The sequence below is a fragment of the Salmo salar genome, chromosome ssa06 (assembly GCF_905237065.1).
Source record: "Salmo salar chromosome ssa06, Ssal_v3.1, whole genome shotgun sequence".
NCBI lineage: Eukaryota > Metazoa > Chordata > Actinopteri > Salmoniformes > Salmonidae > Salmo > Salmo salar.
The window spans coordinates 40,568,007-40,590,632 of NC_059447.1; the positions used below are offsets into that span (position 1 = coordinate 40,568,007).

General features: G+C 43.0%; 1 protein-coding gene across 1 annotated transcript; it reads right to left on the reverse strand.

Annotated features, from left to right (window-relative positions):
* Positions 1-1,341: 1,341 nt before the first annotated feature.
* Positions 1,342-3,486, reverse strand: LOC106607392 (estradiol 17-beta-dehydrogenase 1). The gene is made up of 6 exons (XM_014204314.2): positions 3,263-3,486; positions 2,726-2,887; positions 2,341-2,520; positions 2,101-2,194; positions 1,811-1,994; positions 1,342-1,631 (listed from the first exon to the last, which is right to left on the reverse strand). The coding sequence occupies exons 1-6, from the start codon at positions 3,357-3,359 to the stop codon at positions 1,464-1,466; spliced, it is 885 nt and encodes a 294-aa protein (XP_014059789.1). The 5' UTR covers positions 3,360-3,486; the 3' UTR covers positions 1,342-1,463.
* Positions 3,487-22,626: the final 19,140 nt, after the last annotated feature.

Sequence of the window (22,626 nt, forward strand, 5' to 3'; positions counted from 1 at the left end):
TTTGAGATTCTTCAAAGTAGCCACCCTTTGCCTTGATGACAGCTTTGCACGCTCTTGGCATTCTTTCAACCAGCTTCATGGGGTAGTCACCTGGAATGCACTTCAATTAACAGGTGTGCCTTGTTAAAGGTTCATTTGTGGAATTTCTTTCCTTCTTATTGCGTTTGAGCCAATCAGTTGTGTTGTGACATGGTAGGGGTGGTATACAGAAGATAGCCATATTTGGTAAAAGACCAAGTCCATATTATGGCAAGAACAGCTCAAATAAGCAAAGAGAAAACAATTCATCATTACTTTAAGATATGAATGTCAGTCAATGGGGAAAATTTCAAGAACATTGAACGTTTCTTCAAGTGCAATCGCAAAAACTGTCAAGCGCTATAAGGAAACTGGCTCTCATGAGGACCGCCACAGGAAAGGAAGATCCAGTTACCTCTTCTGCAGAGGATAAGTTCATTAGAGTTACCAGCCTCAAAAATTGCAGCCCAAATAAATGCTTCACAGAGTTCAAGTAACAGACACATCTCAACATCAACTGTTCAGAGGAGACTGCGTGAATCAGGCCTCCGTGGTCGAATTCCTGCAAAGAAACCACTGCTAAAGGACATCAATAATAAGAAGAGACTTGCTTGGGCCAAGAAACACGAGCAATGGACATTAGACTGGTGGAAATCTGTCCTTTGGTCTGATGAGTCCAAATTTGCGATTTTTGGTTCCAACCTCCATGTCTTTGTGAGACACAGAGTAGGTGAACGGATGATCTCTGCATGTGTGGTTCCCACCGTGAAGCATGGAGGAGGAGGTGTGATGGTGTGGGGGTGCTTTGCTGGTGACACTGTCTGTGATTTATTTAGAATTCAAGGCACACTTAACCAGCATGGCTACCACAGCATTCTGCAATGATACGCTATCCCATCTGGTTTGCGGTTAGTGGGACTATCATTTATTTTTCAACAGAACTATGACCCAAAACACACCTCCAGGCTGTGTAAGGGCTATTTGACCAAGTTGAATGATGGAGTGCTGCATCAAATGACCTGGCCTCCACAATCACCCGATCTCAACACAATTGAGATGGTTTGGGATGAGTTGGACTGCAGAGAGAAGGAAAAGCAGCCAACAAGTGCTCAGCATATGTGGGAACTCCTTCAAGACTGTTGGAAAAACATTCCTCATGAAGCTGGTTGAGAGAATGCCAAGAGTGTGCAAAGCTGTCATCAAGGCAAAGGGTGGCTACTTTGAAGAATCTTAAATATAAAATATATTTTGATTTGTTTAAGACCTTTTTGGTTACTACATGATTCCATATGTGTTATTTCATAGTTTTGATGTCTTCACTATAATTATACAATGTAGAAAATAGTCAAAATAAAGAAAAACCCTGGAATGAGTAGGTGTTCTAAAAATGTTGACTGGTACTGTATGTATAAAGTAAAGGGTTATTATATTCTATAGTTTGATGGCTATTTTTGTTCCCCTTTCCCATTGGTTGAGAAGATGATCTTGCTCATATTTCTGATGTACTGGGACCCGTCCAGTGCTGAGATCTTAGGGCTGCTGAGTGGAATGAGGGCATTGTTGGTGTAGTATCTGAATGCAGGGTTCGATGACTGGATGGCATCCAGAAATACCTGTATCGAGAGGGGTCCAGCAATTAAATCTACTCATCAGTACTTCTTACACGTCCATAGAAAATCTAGAAATATCTAGTATCATATACATACGTATGTACATGCAGTATGCTCTGGAGACAGGGAGGAGCACCTTTATCAGATCAGCTAAATAACTAATAGATGTCAAGTAAGCGTACCTTCACAATATCCTCTGTGTCCTGAGCTGCGTTCTGGAACACCATCCCACAGTGTTGCAGGTACGTGTCATAGAGGCTGCGTGTGTGGGCGTCGACCTGCTGCAGCGAAGAGTCCCCTGGCTCTGCCCTCTGCAGATTGTCCAAGAAATCCGTGTTGACAGGGCCGCACTCAATAAGACTCACACTGCACGATGGTGGATGGAGTCAATCAGTACCAACACAGATACAGTGCACATCCAAAATGAAACACTGACAAAGGGATACATGAGCTGATGACTGTCTGGACTCACTAGATGTTGAAGTGCTGCAGGAGAATGGCCAGACTCTCACAGGCGCCCTCTACTGCAAACTTACTGGCACAGTACACCTCATTAAAGGGGAGTCCTACAATACAATAACACACAGAGATATGTGATTATCATGGCAATAAATACTAAACAAACCCCCAAATCTGACCTTAGAGCAGTGTCTAAAGGTAATTTCATCCCATTCCTCCACCTGTCACCCCAGCCCTGCTCTCTGTCTCTCACCCTGTAGCCCACCGATGCTGCCAGTGACCAGGATGCGTCCATGGCCCTGGGCTTTCATCCCTGGTAGGAAGGCCTGGATGGTGCTGATGGTGCCCAGGAGGTTGACCTCCAGGATCTGCCTCATGGTGGCCAGGGACTGGGCCTCCAGCGGCCCCATCAACCCCACACCAGCATTACATACTGCCAGCATGAATACCACAGACAAACAGAAAGCCAGAGCACATGACATCCTGTATGCTGTACACATGTAAAGAAATTGTCGTTGATGTAAAAATATGAAGGACATCTGTTCTTCTGTTTCACACACACAGCCACACACACACACACACACACACACACACACACGATATAACACTATTGCTGTAAGTCATGACTCTGGTCATACCCAGAATGTTCACCCTCTTCTCTCTGACCCTGTCCCTGGCATCCAGAATGGACCGCTGGTCAGTGATGTCCATCTGGAGGATGTCCAGGGTGTCCTTGTGCAGGCCCTTCACACAGTCCAGCAGACGCTCCTTCTTGGCAAGATTCCTCATGGTGGCATAGACTAAACAGAGTTGATATCAGTGGTCAAGGACATCAGAGATTTCCCCATCAGAGATTTACCATTAAACATGCACGAAACAAAACGGATGAAATACAGAGCTTGACATTGACATTATATTGTCACCATAGTTTCCAAAACTAGAATTTTCTGTAGTTACATTGTGATGCAGATAAACCAACCAAAACCTGTTTTCTAATATGTAGGTGCCATGTAGTAAACAGGTATAATACCCAGAGACAGCTTACTGCTTCTAAGCCCTCATGCAACCAACACGTCACGTATTGTACCCATACTGTTTATTGCATGATCTTATGGCACTGAATAAAATAAACGCTTTCTGTACAGTGACGTCCTTGCAAGTCAGTCACTGCTTACCTTTGTACATTTTCGCTGGATCCGAGGCCAGCCGGACGGCCAGACTGAGGCCTATCCCCGAGGAGCATCCTGTGATCAGCACCACTGTCTGCTCCATTGGCCTGCTGGTCTACACGTCCTCTGGGTCTGCTAGCTAACGGAGAGATGAGGTCTGAGGGAAGGAGACCAGGAGATACACGGAGCAGCTCAGTAGGGCTTGATGAGGGGTGTGAAGTGAGATGGTATGGGAAGAGATCCAGTTTGTGTTGTTTGCTGATACTCAAAGTCATGTCTTCACTGTCATCCCTATCACAAGGTCCCTAGAATGTAAACAAGGTCCCTAGAATGTAAACATGCTCTCATTTCCCAGCCCAGGAGGAAGTTTTGCTAGGCCAGGTGTTCCCACGAGGTCTGTCTGTGGCCATCAACTCATGACCCGAGCCCTTTCACTCCCTATTTGGTTCAAAACATTCTCTAAGACCTAAACCTCACCTGGAGTTGTGGAGCATTGAGCAAGTTGAGGAAGCTAAACTCCTAGGTATAACACCGGATGGTCACTTATCATGATCAAGTCGTACTGACAAAGTTGTTGTGAAGATGGGGAGGGTTATGTCTGTTACTGTCCGGTAATATGGTCAAGTGCAGCAAAGAAAGACCTAGTAAAGCTGCAGCTGGCTCCCAACAGAACAGCAGAACTGCACATACAGAACTAACATAAACAACATGCATTCCAGTCTTTCCTGGTTGAGGGTGGATGAGAGATTAACTGCTTCTCTTCTAGTTTTTATGAGAAATATTACTGTGATGAAAATTCCTGATTGTCTGCATAATCAAATAACGTTCAGCTCAGACACCCATGCATACCCCACAAGACATAACACCAGGGGTCTCTTCACAGTCCCCAAGTCCAAAATGAATTCACGGCAACGCACATTATTATACAGCACCATGATCGCATGGAACTCCCTTCCATCTCCAATTACTCAAGCAAACTACAAAATGACCTTAAAAAAACGGATTAAACAACATCTCATGGAACGGCAGGGACTGTGAGGGGACAGACACACGCACTCACACACAAACACACACATTCTTTTTAGTTGTATTGTTTGTTTTCTTTTTGTTGTTGTATGGTGTGTGTATATAGTTGTATTTAAAATGTGTGTGAATGTCCTTGTCCAGCAGTCTATCAGTGTTTTGTTGCTTGTCATGTTCTGTGTCTTTTTGTGGACCCCGGGAAGAGTAGCTGCTGTTTCTGCTAAAGCTAATGGGGATCCAAACAAACAAATAAATATGACCCACTGATAGAGATTGGAGCTTTTATTTTGTCCTCAGTGTCAGCCAAACTATCACATCATTTGAAAACAAAACCTGCCAAACCTGAGGAAAATTATCTGGAACAATAAAGATCCCTACAGCAGTTAGTTACTTTAACCAGGAGATGGAAGCACTGTCATTATCAATGTGTGCAGCACAGGAGCACTAGCCAGTGGGCCCTCTGGTCAGTATCTGGTCACACTCAAACCCACACTGGCCACACATTCTCCTAGAATACACAGTGGACCACTAACACTCCACCTAAAACAATAATGTTGAGAACAGCCAGTGAAGAACACAAAAGGATCTTGGATAAAAGGAAGAATAGAGACATTTGGAGTATAATTAGTCTCTCGTTGGCTATACTGGCCAACTGACACCCACAATTACCAGAAATGCATTGGCTGAAATGACTACATAGACAGTAATGTAAAGCCTGTAAACCCCTGGTAGGATAGTTACAGGTCACGTGGATGCTCTTTGTTTTGGAAAGCTGCAGTCTAGTGCTATGGTAGGGTAGGCTGAAACATTGTTTCAAATCCATCCTAAGAACTGTGCCATTTAAGTCCAGACCTCTAGCCAGAGGAACTAAGTTATAGCACAAATGTTAATATATAGGCCTATGCATTATCTTGCTGGAATAGATAGCAGAGGCCAGTGCTGAAACCTTGACATTTGACTTCTGAGAACTTATGCAGCAGGTTAAGAGAATTAGGTTAAGTTCAGGAAAAGGGTTTAGGGTTAGTTCGCAAAATGTTTAAGTATGCATCTTAGAAATAGTTTTCACATAGAAACATTATATGTCCGAACTCCAAATCAAATAGGCTTCCAAATAATAACATGGTGTGGCAGAACGTTTATTTTTATTGGAGAATTTCTGCATGGCTCCGGAGTGGCGCAGCGGTCTAAGGCACTGCAGCTCAGTGCTAGAGGCATCACTACAGACCCTGGTTTGATCCTGGGCTGTATCACAACTGGCCGTGATCAGGAGTCCCATAGGGCGGCGCACAATTGGCCCAGCATCGTCTGGGTTAGGGGAGGGGTTAGCCGGGGTTGGCCGTCATTGTAAAATAAGAACTGACTTGCTAGCAGCCATGACTGAATTCAAACTTGAGTTGGTTTTGGGGTGTGGTTTGATGTGGGTGTTGCTTGTGTGTGTTCGCAGGTGGGAAGAGTTAGCCAAATTATTTCACCAATTAGCTTCAGCTGGCTGGTGTGCGACCTGTGGCAATATTGGTTTCCCTTTGGATAACCTGTCTCCAGGGCTTGTTAGGGACCGTCAATAAATTACACAATGTAAATGAGACAATATTTTCATGTTGCACACCTTTTAGTCTTTTCATTAAATGCATTAAATATTTGTAAATGAATTTCTACAATTTAAAGTTGGTTTGAGATTTTTAAGTCATTGAAATTTGGAGCTATTGGAATTTTTTTTAAACTGCAATGCCGAAAAAAAGACTGTAGGAGCAGTCAAAACTGTGCTTCCGGAACCAGAAACCTGGCACCTTGCTTACAGCCTGAACTGCCCTATGTCGTGTTCTCTTTACAACAAGTAACAAACATCTGACTAATCAGAATATAACAAAGTAGGGGACAGGTAGAAAACCTGTCCTTCCAATTCCAAACAACTGATTCACCATATTCTAGAACTAACAACAGTGGCTTAGAAAATATTTATCATAAAATAATCCTACACTGACTTTATGATCCTATTTACACATTGTAGTCAATTTTGACAGTAGAATACATGTTTCTGACTCATATCAATGCCACATATAGGCTGTTTTCTAAGCGAGAAGTCGTTTTTTAGGGCAGCTGATTAATCATTTTGAGTATTCACAATAATCGTAGGCTTATTATTTTAATTTACTATGTGCCTGCGCCAGGTCACCTGACATTTGAGTTTGTCCTAGATTTCCATTTGGAGTCAGAAGCGCATGGGAAAACGTGATATAGGTCAGTATTAAATATGGTATTCAGATCAGTGGCGCCTGGCCCAGTAATAATTTAACATAAGTGCACCATTATTATTCAATGCAAATAAACCAGGGGCTCAATCCATCACGCAAATATTCGCATGGTGGTGACGGTGACCTCATCCACCATGGCCATCTCCAGTCAACTCTTCTGGGTAAAAGAGAAATGGGGTTTGTTCATCTGCCAAGAAGGCGTCTGTCCAGACAGCCCTTGATTTCCTCCGAGATAGATCTCTTCCCCCCCACGGCCATCACAAATTCTCGACCACTGTCAGCAGCCCTCCCTAAAGCCCCAAGTGGCCGTAGATTAAAACGCATACATTTTTATCGCGAATATTTGCTGATTGGATCTACATGCCAAGTGCATTAATCTCCGTCTGTCAGAAATTTGTACAGTACAGGCCATGTCTCAGAGATGGGTAGTATTTCTGTTGCATGTATTTGAAATATGTATTTCAATTACTTCTGAGTATTTTGTCATTTGTATTACACTGGGCTGAACTACACTCCAATGTATTTTGTAACAAGATATTTTCAAGAGCTGTAATTTGTATTTTCAAAATACCAAATACTTTTCTTTACCATTTGTTTTTATAGCGGTTCACCATTTTGTGGCCCCTTTCACCCTGCATTGGTATCAGAGATTTGATGACACTATGGTTTGATAAGAGTGTCTGCTAAATTAACTAAATGTAAATGTGTATGTAAAAATGGACAATTGCAAAGCATGCTGAGTATTATTCTAATGAGCTCTGCCCTGAAACAAGGTTTTGTCTAGAAGGGATACAGTTTTTGTCAACATTCACTTCATACCAAGTTTAGGAGAATTTACGCAGCAGGTTAGGAGAATTAGGTTAAACTGTATCCCATCTAGACATGACCCTGAAACAAGGCCAATAATAATACCCAGTGTCCAGAGTGACTTATAGACAGTGCATTCACCTGAGGTAGATAAACAACACATATCACCGTCGTAGCAAGGAACCGTTACTGAGAATGGTGTTACTGTTCGGGCTACTTGCAAATGTACTTCTGTGTTTTATAATACAAAATATGTGTATTTTAAATACATTTCAAAATACAAGTATTTTGTAGTTTATTTTGATACATTGATCTTTATGGTATTTTGTAATTTTTGCCCATCCCTGTTTGTCTGGCAGCAACAAGAGGGCCCCAGTGATACAGAGGGTCTATTATTAGGCTACTATGCTGTTCTGTGCGTACTTTGTGGTGTAGAGGGAGTCCTAAGGTTTGTAGGCCTAATAGATGCATCAGGTCATGTGTGTAGTGTGTGTTTAGAAAGACCTCTCATGGAGTGCTTGCATAGTGGTATTTGTGTCCCAATTACTGAGCAAACACACAGTGTGATTTGCCCTCGCCACTGTCACAGGCTTTCTCCTCACCTTCATGAGAGAAGCCTGGTAGCCGAGACTAGGTTTGCCCAATGTTCAGAATTGTCTGTCTCTGTCTGTGTGTATTATGTCTGTGTGTCCTACCATAGACTTTATAAATACTCACTAGGTGGTGATAAAGCCTCAGTTTCCAATACAGTATTCATTTTCCTTCACTGGATATACCTACCTGGTTGTCCCATTTTCAAGAATTACATTTTTTTTAATGATTATGATCCGTGTTTGTGGCTGGCTGATTGAAGATTAGATTGCACTGTGTCATTTGTAAGGATTTGTTTTCCATATAGTCAGAATCAAATGATGGTGTTCGTATTGTGCAATGGGGTGCACCATTAGGCCTATGAGGTTCCCTAAAAGTTCATGTATTAAAGATGTGCTTGGATATGGTGATAGTGACCACATACACCACTAGGTATTTTCCTATTTTCCCTTTACAAGGCTGTGCCCTCTCTTTCTTTCTCTACGGAGAGCTGAATTCCTCTTGACCAGCCCATGGTCCCTGGCTGCATCCTTATGCAACATTTCAATGGCCTGATTGTGATTGAGTACATAGCAACCCAAAAGTGATAGGGATTTAACTTGTAAGGATACAAATGTCTTGCTACTGGCATAGGGGAAGTTACATTGACTGTCTGTGTACAGTATGTTGTCTGTGGAACATGTTAGGGTGCATGTGATTTGACAGTAGCATTGGTGAATACAGTATCTCTTTACATACACTATGTCCTGATTTTGTGACCCTGAGGGAAACAGTGGGAAACCTTCATCTGCTACCCTCATCACATCCCCTGGTGCGGTGCCTGTGTTTTCTCACACACTTTCGGCCAATTAGCCTGTCCTAGCCAAGCCAGTCAGCAGGGCGATGTGTGCTGCAAACTGTTCTACCATTGTGTCAGAACCCCATTCTGACAGCTTGGGGAAGTCCTGTGGTCCATGGTCTACTGTAGGCTACTTCAGCCTGGTGCTTCTGTACGTGTCCTCTCCCCCTGCCCTGCCACAGCGGGTCCAGCGTGATTAGGTAGGAGGAGGGTATGGAGGTCTGGAAAATACCCCTCCTCGGCCCACCTCCACAACCAGACACCCACAAAATACACACCTCCTTCAGGACTTCCGGGCTGCTTAGAGACAGAACAGTTTCCCCATGTGTTAGGCTCTGTTTATGGGTGTTTCTCTCAGTAGAAATGTGAGTGAATTTGGAGGATGTTTTGGAGATGAACAATAAATGTCTGTCTGGCACACTGAGGAAAGAGTCACTGTCATTGGTCTATGAGCAGAATGGAGATGGGCTAAGCCCCAGAGAGTTTGGCTAATCAAACGAAGCTAAACGCATTGAATACGTAGACTGAAGAGAAAAGTCTACATTTAATGACAGCAGCACATGCTCAATAGGATGTCCCATGGGAGAAAGATGAGCAGAAGTGAAACAACTGCAGACGTGTTGTGGTGACTGAGGTTGAACTAAAATGTCACGTTACCATACCTTTATAGATAGCAGTGAGAGTCTGAATCTCGTCTGCACTCTCACAGTGAGAGGTTCCTTAAGGTGAGACTGAACATTCTTGCACGGCAACTCATTCGAAATGTGAGGAAGTCCTCACGCTATATCGATTCTCATTGCATCATCTCTCATCCTAACCCTTTATATATTTAAGGTCCATATACCTTCACAGTATAAGGCTTTACATCCTGCACTGTTATATCAATACGACTTTTATAACACTCTTATAACATACAATCTTCCCTGCTAACTTTACCAACAGCCCAACCCTCTTGCTTAACATGCGTAAAACCAAAGCCTGCTCTGCTGTCATCAACAGCATGTTCCTCATTTCTCAGCTCAGATGAGGGTGACATTGTGGCTGTTTATCTTGTCTGGGATTGGCTGGTAGGGGCCGTGCAGGTGGCTTTGTGTCACCTGGGCAGTGTGAGAGGAAGGAGATAGGGGCTTGTTTAGTAAGGGTTTCACTTTGAGATAATGCCTCTGCTTGATTCCACTGTGATCACGTGATAGGGTGATTATATCCACAACTAAATCTCTTTCCTAAACATTGAAGATGCTGGTGGCACCACTGACCATAAATTCAAGAACAACAACAATCAAAACAGTATTGAATTCTTTTGGTACTGAACAGAAGCTAACTGTGTGATAGTAAAAAATTTATGAAAAATATGTTTTATTGCAACATGCACTGTATAGGTGCAGTGAAATGTGTTGTTTTACAGGGTCAGCCATGGTAGTACAGCACCTCTGGAGAAAATGAGGGTTAAGTGCCTCACTCAAGGGTACATCGACAGATTTTTCACCTTGTTGCATTGAATATTAAAACCAGCGACCTTTCGGTTACTGGCCGAACATTCTAACTGCTAGGCTAGTCATTCCATCTCTAAAACATTTGTAAAAATATGACATTGATTTTCCTCTGATTATGACAAGGTAATAGGCACGGTATGGCACAGTACAGACATTGAATGCAAGGTCCAGACATTACTTTTTGAGTTTAGATAAACATATACAATCTATATCAATATGAAGATTTTAGAATTAAGAATTCATCCCGTATGATGCATTTTGCATCATATGATGCTACGTTTTGCATCATATGGGTATGATTTCTGTATTTTGAAAATGACATATCTTGAAAACTTGATTGCTGACAAGCAAAACACACTGGGACAATGTCAACAATGGACTAATGAAACAAATACCAAAATATAGTTTTGGGGTTGGACTTTTCCATTATCTCTTGCTAATTTTTGTAATAAGAAAATGACCTCAGATTTGTCTCATCCGGTTGAGACGTTATCCTCTAGCGATGTTTACTGAAACTGACAGACAAAGGAGGGCATGCAGGTTACCTTTTGTCTCTGGTATCGTAAATAAAGTTATCTGACCATGCTGGACCAGCATACACACATAAACATGGTTCTTTACCGCCGTGATGGTTGTGAAGACCCATCCTGTTCTTTCCCTCTCTACCATGTTTTCCTTTTATGGCATTAAATGCTACACTGTTAAAAAGTTCCTGTAATTGAACGGTACACTACAGGCTACTGGTTGCAGTGAAAGTAAGGTAAACAACAAGTTACAGATAGGGTACAGCTGAATGAAGGTGTGATTGCTGTAAAAGGATAGTATGCTGCTGGTTACTTGAGACTATACATCTCTTGGGATTTGAACTCAGAACCGTTGGTTGCTAGTGACCTGAATTTCCTGCTATGCCACCAGGTCTGTGGGCATGACAGAGATTGTACACAGATTTAATGGCATGATTACAGTTCTGCACTTCACTAAAAGTTGCCCAGATTCAAGTAAAAAATTATCTGATTATTTGACAACAACGTGAAAAGTAAAGCAGTGCTCGGGGACACTTGATGTAAAATGTGCATAAATGCTTTGGGGATTTTAACCGGAAAGCTTTTGGGTGGAAGTTTCAAGTTTGAAACTTTATTCGCAACCCGCATAGGATACAGCTGAAAAACAGTACTGTGAAACTCTTACCTTGAGAGCACTTTCCCAACAATGCAGTGATAATAATAATAGTATACATAATAATAGAAAATGTAATACAAAATAAAATACAAATAAAAAACACAAGAACTATGGTGTGAAAAAGAAACACGAGAATGCAAGTATATACAGGTCACTGCCAGTACCTTATTCCATTCCAGGGGTACTGGAGTGGTAGTATATACAGGTCACTGCCAGTACCTTATTCCATGTCCAGGGGTACTGGAGTGGTAGTATATACAGGTCAGTACCTTATTCCATGTCCAGGGGTACTGGAGTGGTAGTATATACAGGTCACTGCCAGTACCTTATTCCATGTCCAGGGGTACTGGAGTGGTTGAGGTGGGTTTATACATAAAAAGTGACTGGTAGTGGGATATACATGTAAACAGGGCTGAAAAGTGACTGGTAGCAGGAATATACAAATACTTATCAGAATATACTAATGGTAATATATACATGTAAACAGGATTAATAGTGACCAGTAGCAGGATAAATAGACGAATACTAATGGAAATCAATAATCAATGGACAGCAGTGTACTGGAGTAATACATCTAATCAATAATAATTTTAGCAGCAGTGTATGTTGTGTCTCAGTGGATGGTGCATTAATATTTCAGCAGTGCCACCAGGTACATTTTTATTACCAAGAACACACACACTCAAAATTAGGGTACGGCTAGGGTACAGTGTGGTTCTCTGGGGTACAAAAAGGTCAAAGGGAAACAAAGTACCCTCAAAGGTACACATAGGAACTCACATGATACTGGTCGGTTCCTTTTATGGTACATGTGCAGATAATCTAGTATAACGGTCAATTTTTCTCCCCAAAATTTTGAATATAAGGTACAATCATCACTGTGCTTTGAAATGTAGGTGGGGCCAGTGTACTGGGTTGGTTGATTAGCATATTTGTGGGCATGGTCTAATATATCTGTATCTGTGCCAACCATCAGTCGAAGTGTTGTACCAGTTTAAGTGGTTGATGGTTATGCTGTCAAAGGCTGAGCACCTTATTTTATTTTTATTGACACTGGCTGTTCTGTAATTGTTGTAAGATCATGTGACATTAAAGAGCTGCACTGTTAAGTGGTTACTGTGCATTTCACAGTAGCTTAATGGAAGTCAGTAGCCTGGAAGTTGCTATACATTTTGCATTACTGAACTGGCAACCAGCTGTCAGTAAGTTATTGTAAAATTCACAGTAACTTAATAGCCAGTTACTGAGAGTAACTCACTGGCAACTAACTGCTGGTAACATACTAGCAGAGGTGGGACCAAGTCACTATTATTTGAGTCACAAGCAAGTTGCGAATCACAAAGTCCAAGTCTCAAGTCGACTCCCAAGTAGAATGGGTCGAGTCTCGAGCCAAGTCCAAGTCGTGCATTCTAAGAGCAAGTCGAGTCAAGTTTTTTCAAGTCAAGTCTCAAGTCAAGTAAAGTAAAAATGGATACATGCAAACAACTTCTTTGACTACAAAGCTTTGTCTATTTATTGAGTGACCTTGTAGCAGGCATAAGGGCATGAAATCAGCAGAGAGCACGGAAGGTTGACGTGCTCAGTCTGTAGATTTATTTACTGATGACCCAATGTTGAAAGTGTCATATCATAAAAAATATACAAGTAGATTTAGCAAATATACACGGGATACAGCCCAAAAGAAATAGCCTCTGTATCAGGCTTAATCTATCTGAATGGACACAAGTAGAGGAAAGATCGGGCAGCTTCCCCTTGAGAAACCCAATCGAATCTGTCAAACAGGAGCTCAAACAAGGACACACTGTATATGCACAATGTTGTGCAGAGCGTTCGATTTGGCTGCTGAGGGAAAGGAGACCTCCAGCGCCAATAAAACCATTGACAATATGTGCTGTTTTCAAAGGATTGTTAAATAACTGTTATATAAACGCTATTTGGTTTTAATATCATCATCTCTCGAAGAGCATAGTCAGAACTATAAATTTCCAATTATTCCACATTTAGCTCTATTATCAGAGTTATGAAGCAAATAACTGCATGCTTTTCATGATCAGTAAACATCAATTGATCATGTAATTTCAGATATGTGAGGGTAGCATATCCATTTGACATGTTGCTAGCTAAGCAAACAACATGTGTCATTTAGCTATATTTAACTGGCTTGCTTCCACAGAGATTAGGCTTTTGGAAAGAGCTTGACATCAGCAAGTCTTGAGAAAGTTGTCAGTCAGACTTCTGTCATCACCACTATAGATGGCAAGCAAATCAAACAATATTTTGATATAGCCATCTAATTTATCCCCTGAAAGTTAACTTGTTAACTAGGCATATTGACGTGATTTGATATTAGCTAGTTAGCCAATTTGATGTGGTATATCAATCAATGTAGTCTATCATGTCTGTCAGCACTCTTAAAACAATGTTGAAAAGGGGATGATGTTAGCTAACTTTGCTAGGTAGGCCTACATTGGTTGGGGGAAAAAGTACATTAGGTCTACTTACCACTATGTGTAGCCAACTGAACAAAGTGTTTACCGGTAGCTTGCAAAGTTAACTGTTACGTCCTGACCATAGAAAGATGTTATTTTCTATGGTAGAGTAGGTCAGGGCGTGACAGGTTTTTTCCCCTATGTTTTCTATTTCTATGTTGTCAGGTTCTAGTTTTGTATTTCTATGTTGGGGTTTTGTTTGGGATGATCTCCAATTAGAGGCAGCTGGTCCTCGTTGAAGATCATACTTACGTAGGTTTTTTTTTCCACCTGGGTTTGTGGGAGATTGTTTTTGAGTAGTGTATGTTTCACCCCTGCGTCACGGTTTGTTGTTTTGTTCTTTAGTTCATGTTTATGTATTGCATAGTTTCACAGTGTTAATAAAATGTGGAACGACACACACGCTGCACTTTGGTCCGCTTCTCCTTACGACAGCCGTGACATTAACATTATTAACTAACAGTACATTGGTGCATAACAGTACTACTACCCCCTTGTAAGGTAAACAACAACAAGTCATTTTACAACAATAACACCTTAATTCAACTGTAAAAATACTGTATTTTTACTGCTACCCAGTCGGTAACTTAATGTCAAATTACAGGTAATTTTTAACAGTGTGTGTCATAAGTAAACCTGATGTATCGTATAAGTATAACGGTGAACTTGTAATGCATTTTACCTGGAACCAGAGGGTTCTTCATGAGAGGGTTCTAAATGGAACTCAAAAGTCTTTCCCTACCTACAGAGACAAATCAAAGGGTTCTACGTGGCACCCAAAATGGTTCCCCCAGGATGTCTATTGGTTTTCATCTTTTAACAATTTTATCACACCCACAGATCCAGTGGTGTAGCAGGAAATTAGATTGCTGGCAACCACGACGTTGACCCCAAATAATCCACATTTTGCTAGTCTGCAAAACCACACCCATCATGAGCATATTTCCCAGCATGCTCTATTGCAGTTTGATTTTTAGAAATGTTTTTTCAATGTCTGTGTTTTTGTATTTACATTGATTGATGTATTAATCAATTAATGTATCTTACGCTACACAAAGATAAATAATATACATTTTCCTAAACTAATCTAATCCCGTTACTGAAACGCTAGTTCCAGTTTAGATGGTTTAGCTACAGTAGTCTCATATCTTAATTTATTTTAACCCTGGCAGGCATTCTGACTGCAGATTGTGGGAATCCACTCTGGCTGGATTCCAATAGGCTTTAAACATCACTTTGCAAGCCATCATAATGTGATTTGATACTGGTTTTGCTTTAGCTTATGCTTGTCACCAGTGTCCAAAATGAAAAACACAAAGCGAAAAACACAATGAAGGCTGATCACCAGTGAAAACACAACGAAGGCTGATCACTAGTGAAAACACAGAAGGCTGATCACCAGTGAAAACACAATGAAGGCTGATCACCAGTGAAAACACAACGAAGACTGATCACCAGTGAAAACACAATGAAGGCTGGTCACCAGTGAAAACACAATGAATACTGGTCACCAGTGAAAAACAACTAAGGCTGGTCTGCCAGGATAACCAGCTAGACCATGCTGGTAAGACCAACTTGATCAGCTAGACCATGCTGGTCTGCCAGCAGAACCAGTTAAAGCATGCTGGTCAGTCAGCAGAACCAGCTAGACCATGCTGGTCAGACCAGCTTGACCAGCATCCAACCAGCACTGACCAGCTTGAAATCTATGCTGGTCTATGCTGTTTTTTTTACACAGGGAATGTAACCACATGTCGTGTCTTTGGGGTACCATTAAACTGAAGACATGTTTATCAATTAACTCCCTGTAATTATTATCACGCGATCAAACTGATTCATCGTTTAATTGTATTAACTAGGAGATCGGGGCACCAAGGAAAATATTCAGATTACAAAGTTATAATTTTCCTAATATAACTTTCCTATATTATAACATTATATATTATATTCTATTATAGTATAGGCCGATTATCTTCTGGTTTAAATGGTGTATTTTACCTCGCGTCCAGTCTCATTCCAAATGTCGTAAATTGTTGTATCTGCACGAACCCAGTCTTTACTAAAATCATCCATACATCAATTGTCTTAAACCTGTTAGGGCTAGGGGGCAGTATTGACACGGCTGGATAAAAAAACATACCCGATTTAATCTGGTTACCACTCCTACCCAGTAACTAGAATATGCATATACTTATTACATATGGATAGAAAACACCCTAAATTTTCTAAAACTGTTTGAATGGTGTCTGTGAGTATATCAGAACTCATTTGGCAGGCAAAACCCTGAGACATTTTCTGACAGGAAGTGGATACCTGATGTGTTGTATTACCTTTAAACCTATCCCATTGAAAAACACAGGGGCTGAGGAATATTTTGGCACTTCCTATTGCTTCCACTAGATGTCACCAGCCTTTACAAAGTGTTTTGAGTCTTCTGGAGGGAGATCTAGATTTTAGATTTAGATTTTAGCCATTTAGCAGACGCTCTTATCCAGAGCGACTTACAAATTGGTGCATTCACCTATAATATCCAGTGGAACAACCACTTTACAATAGTGCATCTAAATCTTTTAAGGGGGGGGGTTAGAAGGATTACCTTATCCTAACCCAGGTATTCCTTGAAGAGGTGGGGTTTCAGGTGTCTCCGGAAGGTGGTGATTGACTCCGCTGTCCTGGCGTCGTGAGGGAGCTTGTTCCACCATTGGGGTGCCAGAGCAGCGAACAGTTTTGACTGGGCTGAGCGGGAACTGTGCTTCCTCAGAGGTAGGGAGGCGAGCAGGCCAGAGGTGGATGAACGGAGTGCCCTTGTTTGGGTGTAGGGCCTGATCAGAGCCTGAAGGTACGGAGGTGCCGTTCCCCTAACAGCTCCGTAGGCAAGCACCATGGTCTTGTAGCGGATGCGAGCTTCGACTGGAAGCCAGTGGAGAGAGCGGAGGAGCGGGGTGGCGTGAGAGAACTTGGGAAGGTTGAACACCAGACGGGCTGCGGCGTTCTGGATGAGTTGTAGGGGTTTAATGGCACAGGCAGGGAGCCCAGCCAACAGCGAGTTGCAGTAATCCAGACGGGAGATGACAAGTGCCTGGATTAGGACCTGCGCCGCTTCCTGTGTGAGGCAGGGTCGTACTCTGCGAATGTTGTAGAGCATGAACCTACAGGATCGGGTCACCGCCTTGATGTTGGTGGAGAACGACAGGGTGTTGTCCAGGGTCACGCCAAGGCTCTTAGCACTCTGGGAGGAGGACACAAGGGAGTTGTCAACCGTGATGGCGAGATCATGGAACGGGCAGTCCTTCCCCGGGAGGAAGAGCAGCTCCGTCTTGCCGAGGTTCAGCTTGAGGTGGTGATCCGTCATCCACACTGATATGTCTGCCAGACATGCAGAGATGCGATTCGCCACCTGGTTGTCAGAAGGGGGGAAAGGAGAAGATTAATTGTGTGTCATCTGCATAGCAATGATATGAGAGACCATGTGAGGATATGACAGAGCCAAGTGACTTGGTGTATAGCGAGAATAGGAGTGGGCCAAGAACAGAGCCCTGGGGGACACCAGTGGTGAGAGCACGTGGTGCGGAGACAGATTCTCGCCACGCCACCTGGTAGGAGCGACCTGTCAGGTAGGACGCAATCCAAGCGTGCGCGGTGCCAGAGATGCCCAGCTCGGAGAGGGTGGAGAGGAGGATCTGATGGTTCACGGTATCAAAGGCAGCAGATAGGTCTAGAAGGATGAGAGCAGAGGAGAGAGAGTTAGCTTTAGCAGTGCGGAGAGCCTCCGTGACACAGAGAAGAGCAGTCTCAGTTGAATGCCCAGTCTTGAAACCTGACTGATTAGGATCAAGAAGGTCATTCTGAGAGAGATAGCAAGAGAGCTGGCCAAGCACGGCGCGTTCAAGAGTTTTGGAGAGAAAGGAAAGAAGGGATACTGGCCTGTAGTTGTTGACATCGGAGGGGGTCGAGTGTAGGTTTTTTTCAGAAGGGGTGCAACTCTCGCTCTCTTGAAGACGGAAGGGACGTAGCCAGCGGTCAAGGATGCGTTGATGAGCGAGGTGAGGTAGGGGAGAAGGTCTCCGGAAATGGTCTGGAGAAGAGAGGAGGGGATAGGGTCAAGTGGGCAGGTTGTTGGGCGGCCGGCCGTCACAAGACGCGAGATTTCATCTGGAGAGAGAGGGGAGAAAGAGGTCAAAGCACAGGGTAGGGCAGTGTGAGCAGGACCAGCAGTGTCGTTTGACTTAGCAACGAGGATCGGATGTCGTCAACCTTCTTTTCAAAATGGTTGACGAAGTCATCCGCAGAGAGGGAGGAGGGGGGGAGGGGGAGGAGGATTCAGGAGGGAGGAGAAGGTAGCAAAGAGCTTCCTAGGGTTAGAGGCAGATGCTTGGAGTTTAGAGTGGTAGAAAGTGGCTTTAGCAGCGGAGACAGAAGAGGAAAATGTAGAGAGGAGGGAGTGAAAGGATGCCAGGTCCGCAGGGGAGGCGAGTTTTCCTCCATTTCCGCTCGGCTGCCCGGAGCCCTGTTCTGTGAGCTCGCAGTGAGTCGTCGAGCCACGGAGCAGGAGGGGAGGACCGAGCCGGCCTGGAGGATAGGGGACAGAGGAGATCAAAGGATGCAGAGAGGGAGGAGAGGAGGGTTGAGGAGGCAGAATCAGGAGATAGGTTGGAGAAGGTTTGAGCAGAGGGAAGAGATGATAGGATGGAAGAGGAGAGAGTAGCGGGAGAGAGAGAGCGAAGGTTGGGACGGCGCAATACCATCCGAGTAGGGGGAGAGTGAGAAGTGTTGGATGAGAGCGAGAGGGAAAAGGATACAAGGTAGTGGTCGGAGACTTGGAGGGGAGTTGCAATGAGATTAGTGGAAGAACAGCATCTAGTAAAGATGAGGTCAAGCGTATTGCCTGCCTTGTGAGTAGGGGGGAAGGTGAGAGGGTGAGGTCGAAAGAGGAGAGGAGTGGAAAGAAGGAGGCAGAGAGGAATGAGTCGAAGGTAGACGTGGGGAGGTTAAAGTCACCCAGAACTGTGAGAGGTGAGCCATCCTCAGGAAAGGAACTTATCAAGGCGTCAAGCTCATTGATGAACTCTCCAAGGGAACCTGGAGGGCGATAAATGATAAGGATGTTAAGCTTGAAAGGGCTGGTAACTGTGACAGCATGGAATTCAAATGAGGAGATAGACAGATGGGTCAGGGGAGAAAGAGAGAATGTCCACTTGGGAGAGATGAGGATTCCAGTGCCACCACCCCGCTGGCTCGATGCTCTAGGGGTATGCGAGAACACGTAGTCAGACGAGGAGAGAGCAGTAGGAGTAGCAGTGTTATCTGTGGTGATCCATGTTTCCGTCAGCGCCAGGAAGTCTAGGGACTGGAGGGTAGCATAGGCTGAGATGAACTCAGCCTTGTTGGCCGCGAGACCGGCAGTTCCAGAGGCTGCCGGAGACCTGGAACTCCACGTGGGTCGTGCGCGCTGGGACCACCAGGTTAGAGTGGCAGCGGCCACGCGGTGTGGAGCGTTTGTATGGCCTGTGCAGAGGAGAGAGAACAGGGATAGGCAGACACATAGTAGACAAGCTACAGAAGAGGCTACGCTAATGCAAATGAGATTGGAGTGACAAGTGGACTACACGTCTCGAATGTTCAGGAAGTTAAGCTTACGTTGCAAAAATGTTATTGACTAAGATGATACAGTACTGCTGGCTGGTGGAGTAGGCTAGCTAGCAGTGGCTGCGTTGTTGACTTTGAACGTGTAGCTGGCTAGGTAACCTCGGTAGTTTCAGTACTACACCTTGTCATGATACAAAGCAACTTTGTAGCTAGCTAGCTAACATAACACTAATCAAGACGTTCCTTGTAGTGTATTTAGTTTCAACAATGCTGCTCGTCGGTAATAGTTGGCTAGGTTAGGAAAAATGGCGTCGCGGGGGACGGAAATAGCTGGCTAGCTAACCTCGATGGCTGGCTAGCTAACAATTATTAATTAACAATTATCAAGTTATGACAAAGACAACTAGGTAGCTAGCTAGGTAACACTGCACTAGTCTAATCGTTCCGTTGTTTAGTATTAGTAACTACAGCGCTGCTGACAGATCTGACCGAACAAGAGCCATGGAACGATGATGGCCCATTAGACACCTGGCGCGCGAGTTCATGTTGGGTACCCTCGTTCCAATACGTTATAAAAGAGTATGCATTCGTCCACCTTGAATATTATTCATGTTCTGGTTAAAAAAGGCCCTAATGATTTATGCTATACAACGTTTGACATGTTTGAACGAACGTAAATATATTTTTTCCCCTCGTTCATGACGAGAAGTCCGGCTGGCTTAGATCATGTGCTAACAAGACGGAGATTTTTGGACATAAATGATGAGCTTTTTTGAACAAAACTACATTCGTTATGGACCTGTGATACCTGGAAGTAACATCTGATGAAGAGAATCAAAGGTAATGGATTATTTACATAGTATTTTCGATTTTAGATCTCCCCAACATGACGTCTAGTCTGTATCGCAACGCGTATTTTTCTGGGCGCAGTGCTCAGATTATTGCAAAGTGTGATTTCCCAGTAAGGTTATTTTTAAATCTGGCAAGTTGATTGCGTTCAAGAGATGTAAATCTATAATTCTTTAAATGACAATATAATATTTTACCAATGTTTTCTAATTTTAATTATATAATTTGTGACGCTGACTTGACTGCCGGTTATTGGAGGGAAACGATTTCCTCAACATCAATGCCATAGTAAAACGCTGTTTTTGGATATAAATATGAACTTGATAGAACTAAAAATGCATGCATTGTCTAACATAATGTCCTAGGAGTGTCATCTGATGGAGATTGTAAAAGGTTAGTGCATCATTTTAGCTGGTTTTATGGTTTTGGTGACCCTGTCTTTGAATTGACAAAACATTACACACAACTCTTGTAAATGTACTGTCCTAACGTACTCTAAATTTATGCTTTCGCCGTAAAACCTTTTTGAAATCGTAAAACGTGGTTAGATTAAGGAGATGTTTATCTTTCAAAGGGTGTAAAATAGTTGTATGTTTGAAAAATTTGAATTTTGACATTTATTTGGATTCAAATTTGCCGCTCTTGAAATGCACCTGCTGTTGATGGAGTGCACCACGGGTGGCACGCTAGCGTCCCACCTAGCCCATAGAGGTTTTAAAATCATTTATTTACTAAACTAAGTAATTCACAGAAAGTATACAAACAGTAATTATCATCACAAAGAATTGGTAGAGTAATGTGCCCTAGTGATCTAAACAGGCCTGGCTGGTGTCTTGTAGACAATGGGTCATAAAAGGCAGCTGAGAAGACCCTACAGAGTTCATTAATATTAACAATTGATATGCTATTCCTTTGCACATGAATGCTCACTCATTCGGGAACAATTGCAATCAATATATATTTACGCTCAGTGTGTCGTCGGGATCCTTGTTGGAGCGTCGTTCTGTTGGAGAGTTTTGTCCGCGTTCTCTCTCTCTCTCTCTCTCGGTTAGAATGGATCTTTCAAAGCGACATTCATTAATGTCGTCATAGAATTGATGTTTCGTTGGTCTTCGCGTTCAATGATATAATTTCTAGCTGCAGACTATTAATTAATATCAAAGACTTGTTCTTATTCTGTCGGTATCAATAGTCTAAAAGTTAACCACGTGGTATAGTTCACTTTCAGTAGAGTACTTGGATGGTCAAACCTATTGGCCAACTCGCAATGGAGTGGAGGCCTGGTCTGTTAGAAAGTAAATCAGGGTATAGTTTTATAGTGAACATAGAACAGGCTTGTCACATGACGCCTGGTCCTGTCTGTGTCCCTGGGGGCGTGCCGATGACTGAGTTAAGCTTGGTACAGAAATACAATTCTATCACATTAACATCAGTACATAGCATCTCAATGTATTACAAATAGCTTTATCCTTATTAATACATTTTATACAACCATGTGGATGCAAGTCTCATCGCTGAGGCTATTATATAAACAGTTTTATGGTAATATGGCTATATTGTCTCTTCTGAGTATCACAAAATTGTACCAAGCGGACCAGTTCGTAGCTGGATTCTTCACCAGTCTTCCATACCTTCTCCAGAACACAAATGTCGCTTGGCTCCCCAATTCTGTGAGTTGGAGGAATTTCCTGTGTCTCTCTATGGGCCATGTGGCCAGAGATTCTCCTCTTAGAGTTTTACAACCCTTTCACACAGGGCCTGGGTGGGGGGAGGTAGGTTGGGGGATGGTGCAAGGGGGAGGGGGTCAACTGTCCTCCCTGTACTCAAAGAGGCCAACGTCATGACACACATCATAGAAATAAAAGTGTTTATTATTAGAGATTAATGATAACCCCGATGACAATGATGATGATTCCTGGTAGGTGTTTCCCTTACAGTTTGTGAATGAGGCTAGTGGCCTTGCCGTGTGACTGATAGAGAGTTGATAGAGAGCTGATGAGAGATACGATATGTGACTCATTTCAGGAAACTAGGCGTATGTTGCACGTCACTTCTTCGCAGTGAGCGGCATATGAAGCTAAACATACATTTTTCATCAAAATGCGTTTTTTGGCAGAAATGCCTTTTGGAACATGTGAACTTTCATGTGCCTTAATAACAAACTTGTATTCCATCCATAAATACAAATAAAATTGTTAAATTACAAGCCTACTCGGTTATGCCACGGAAAAAGCCAGGAGCCATCCCGCTAGCCATGGTTGGC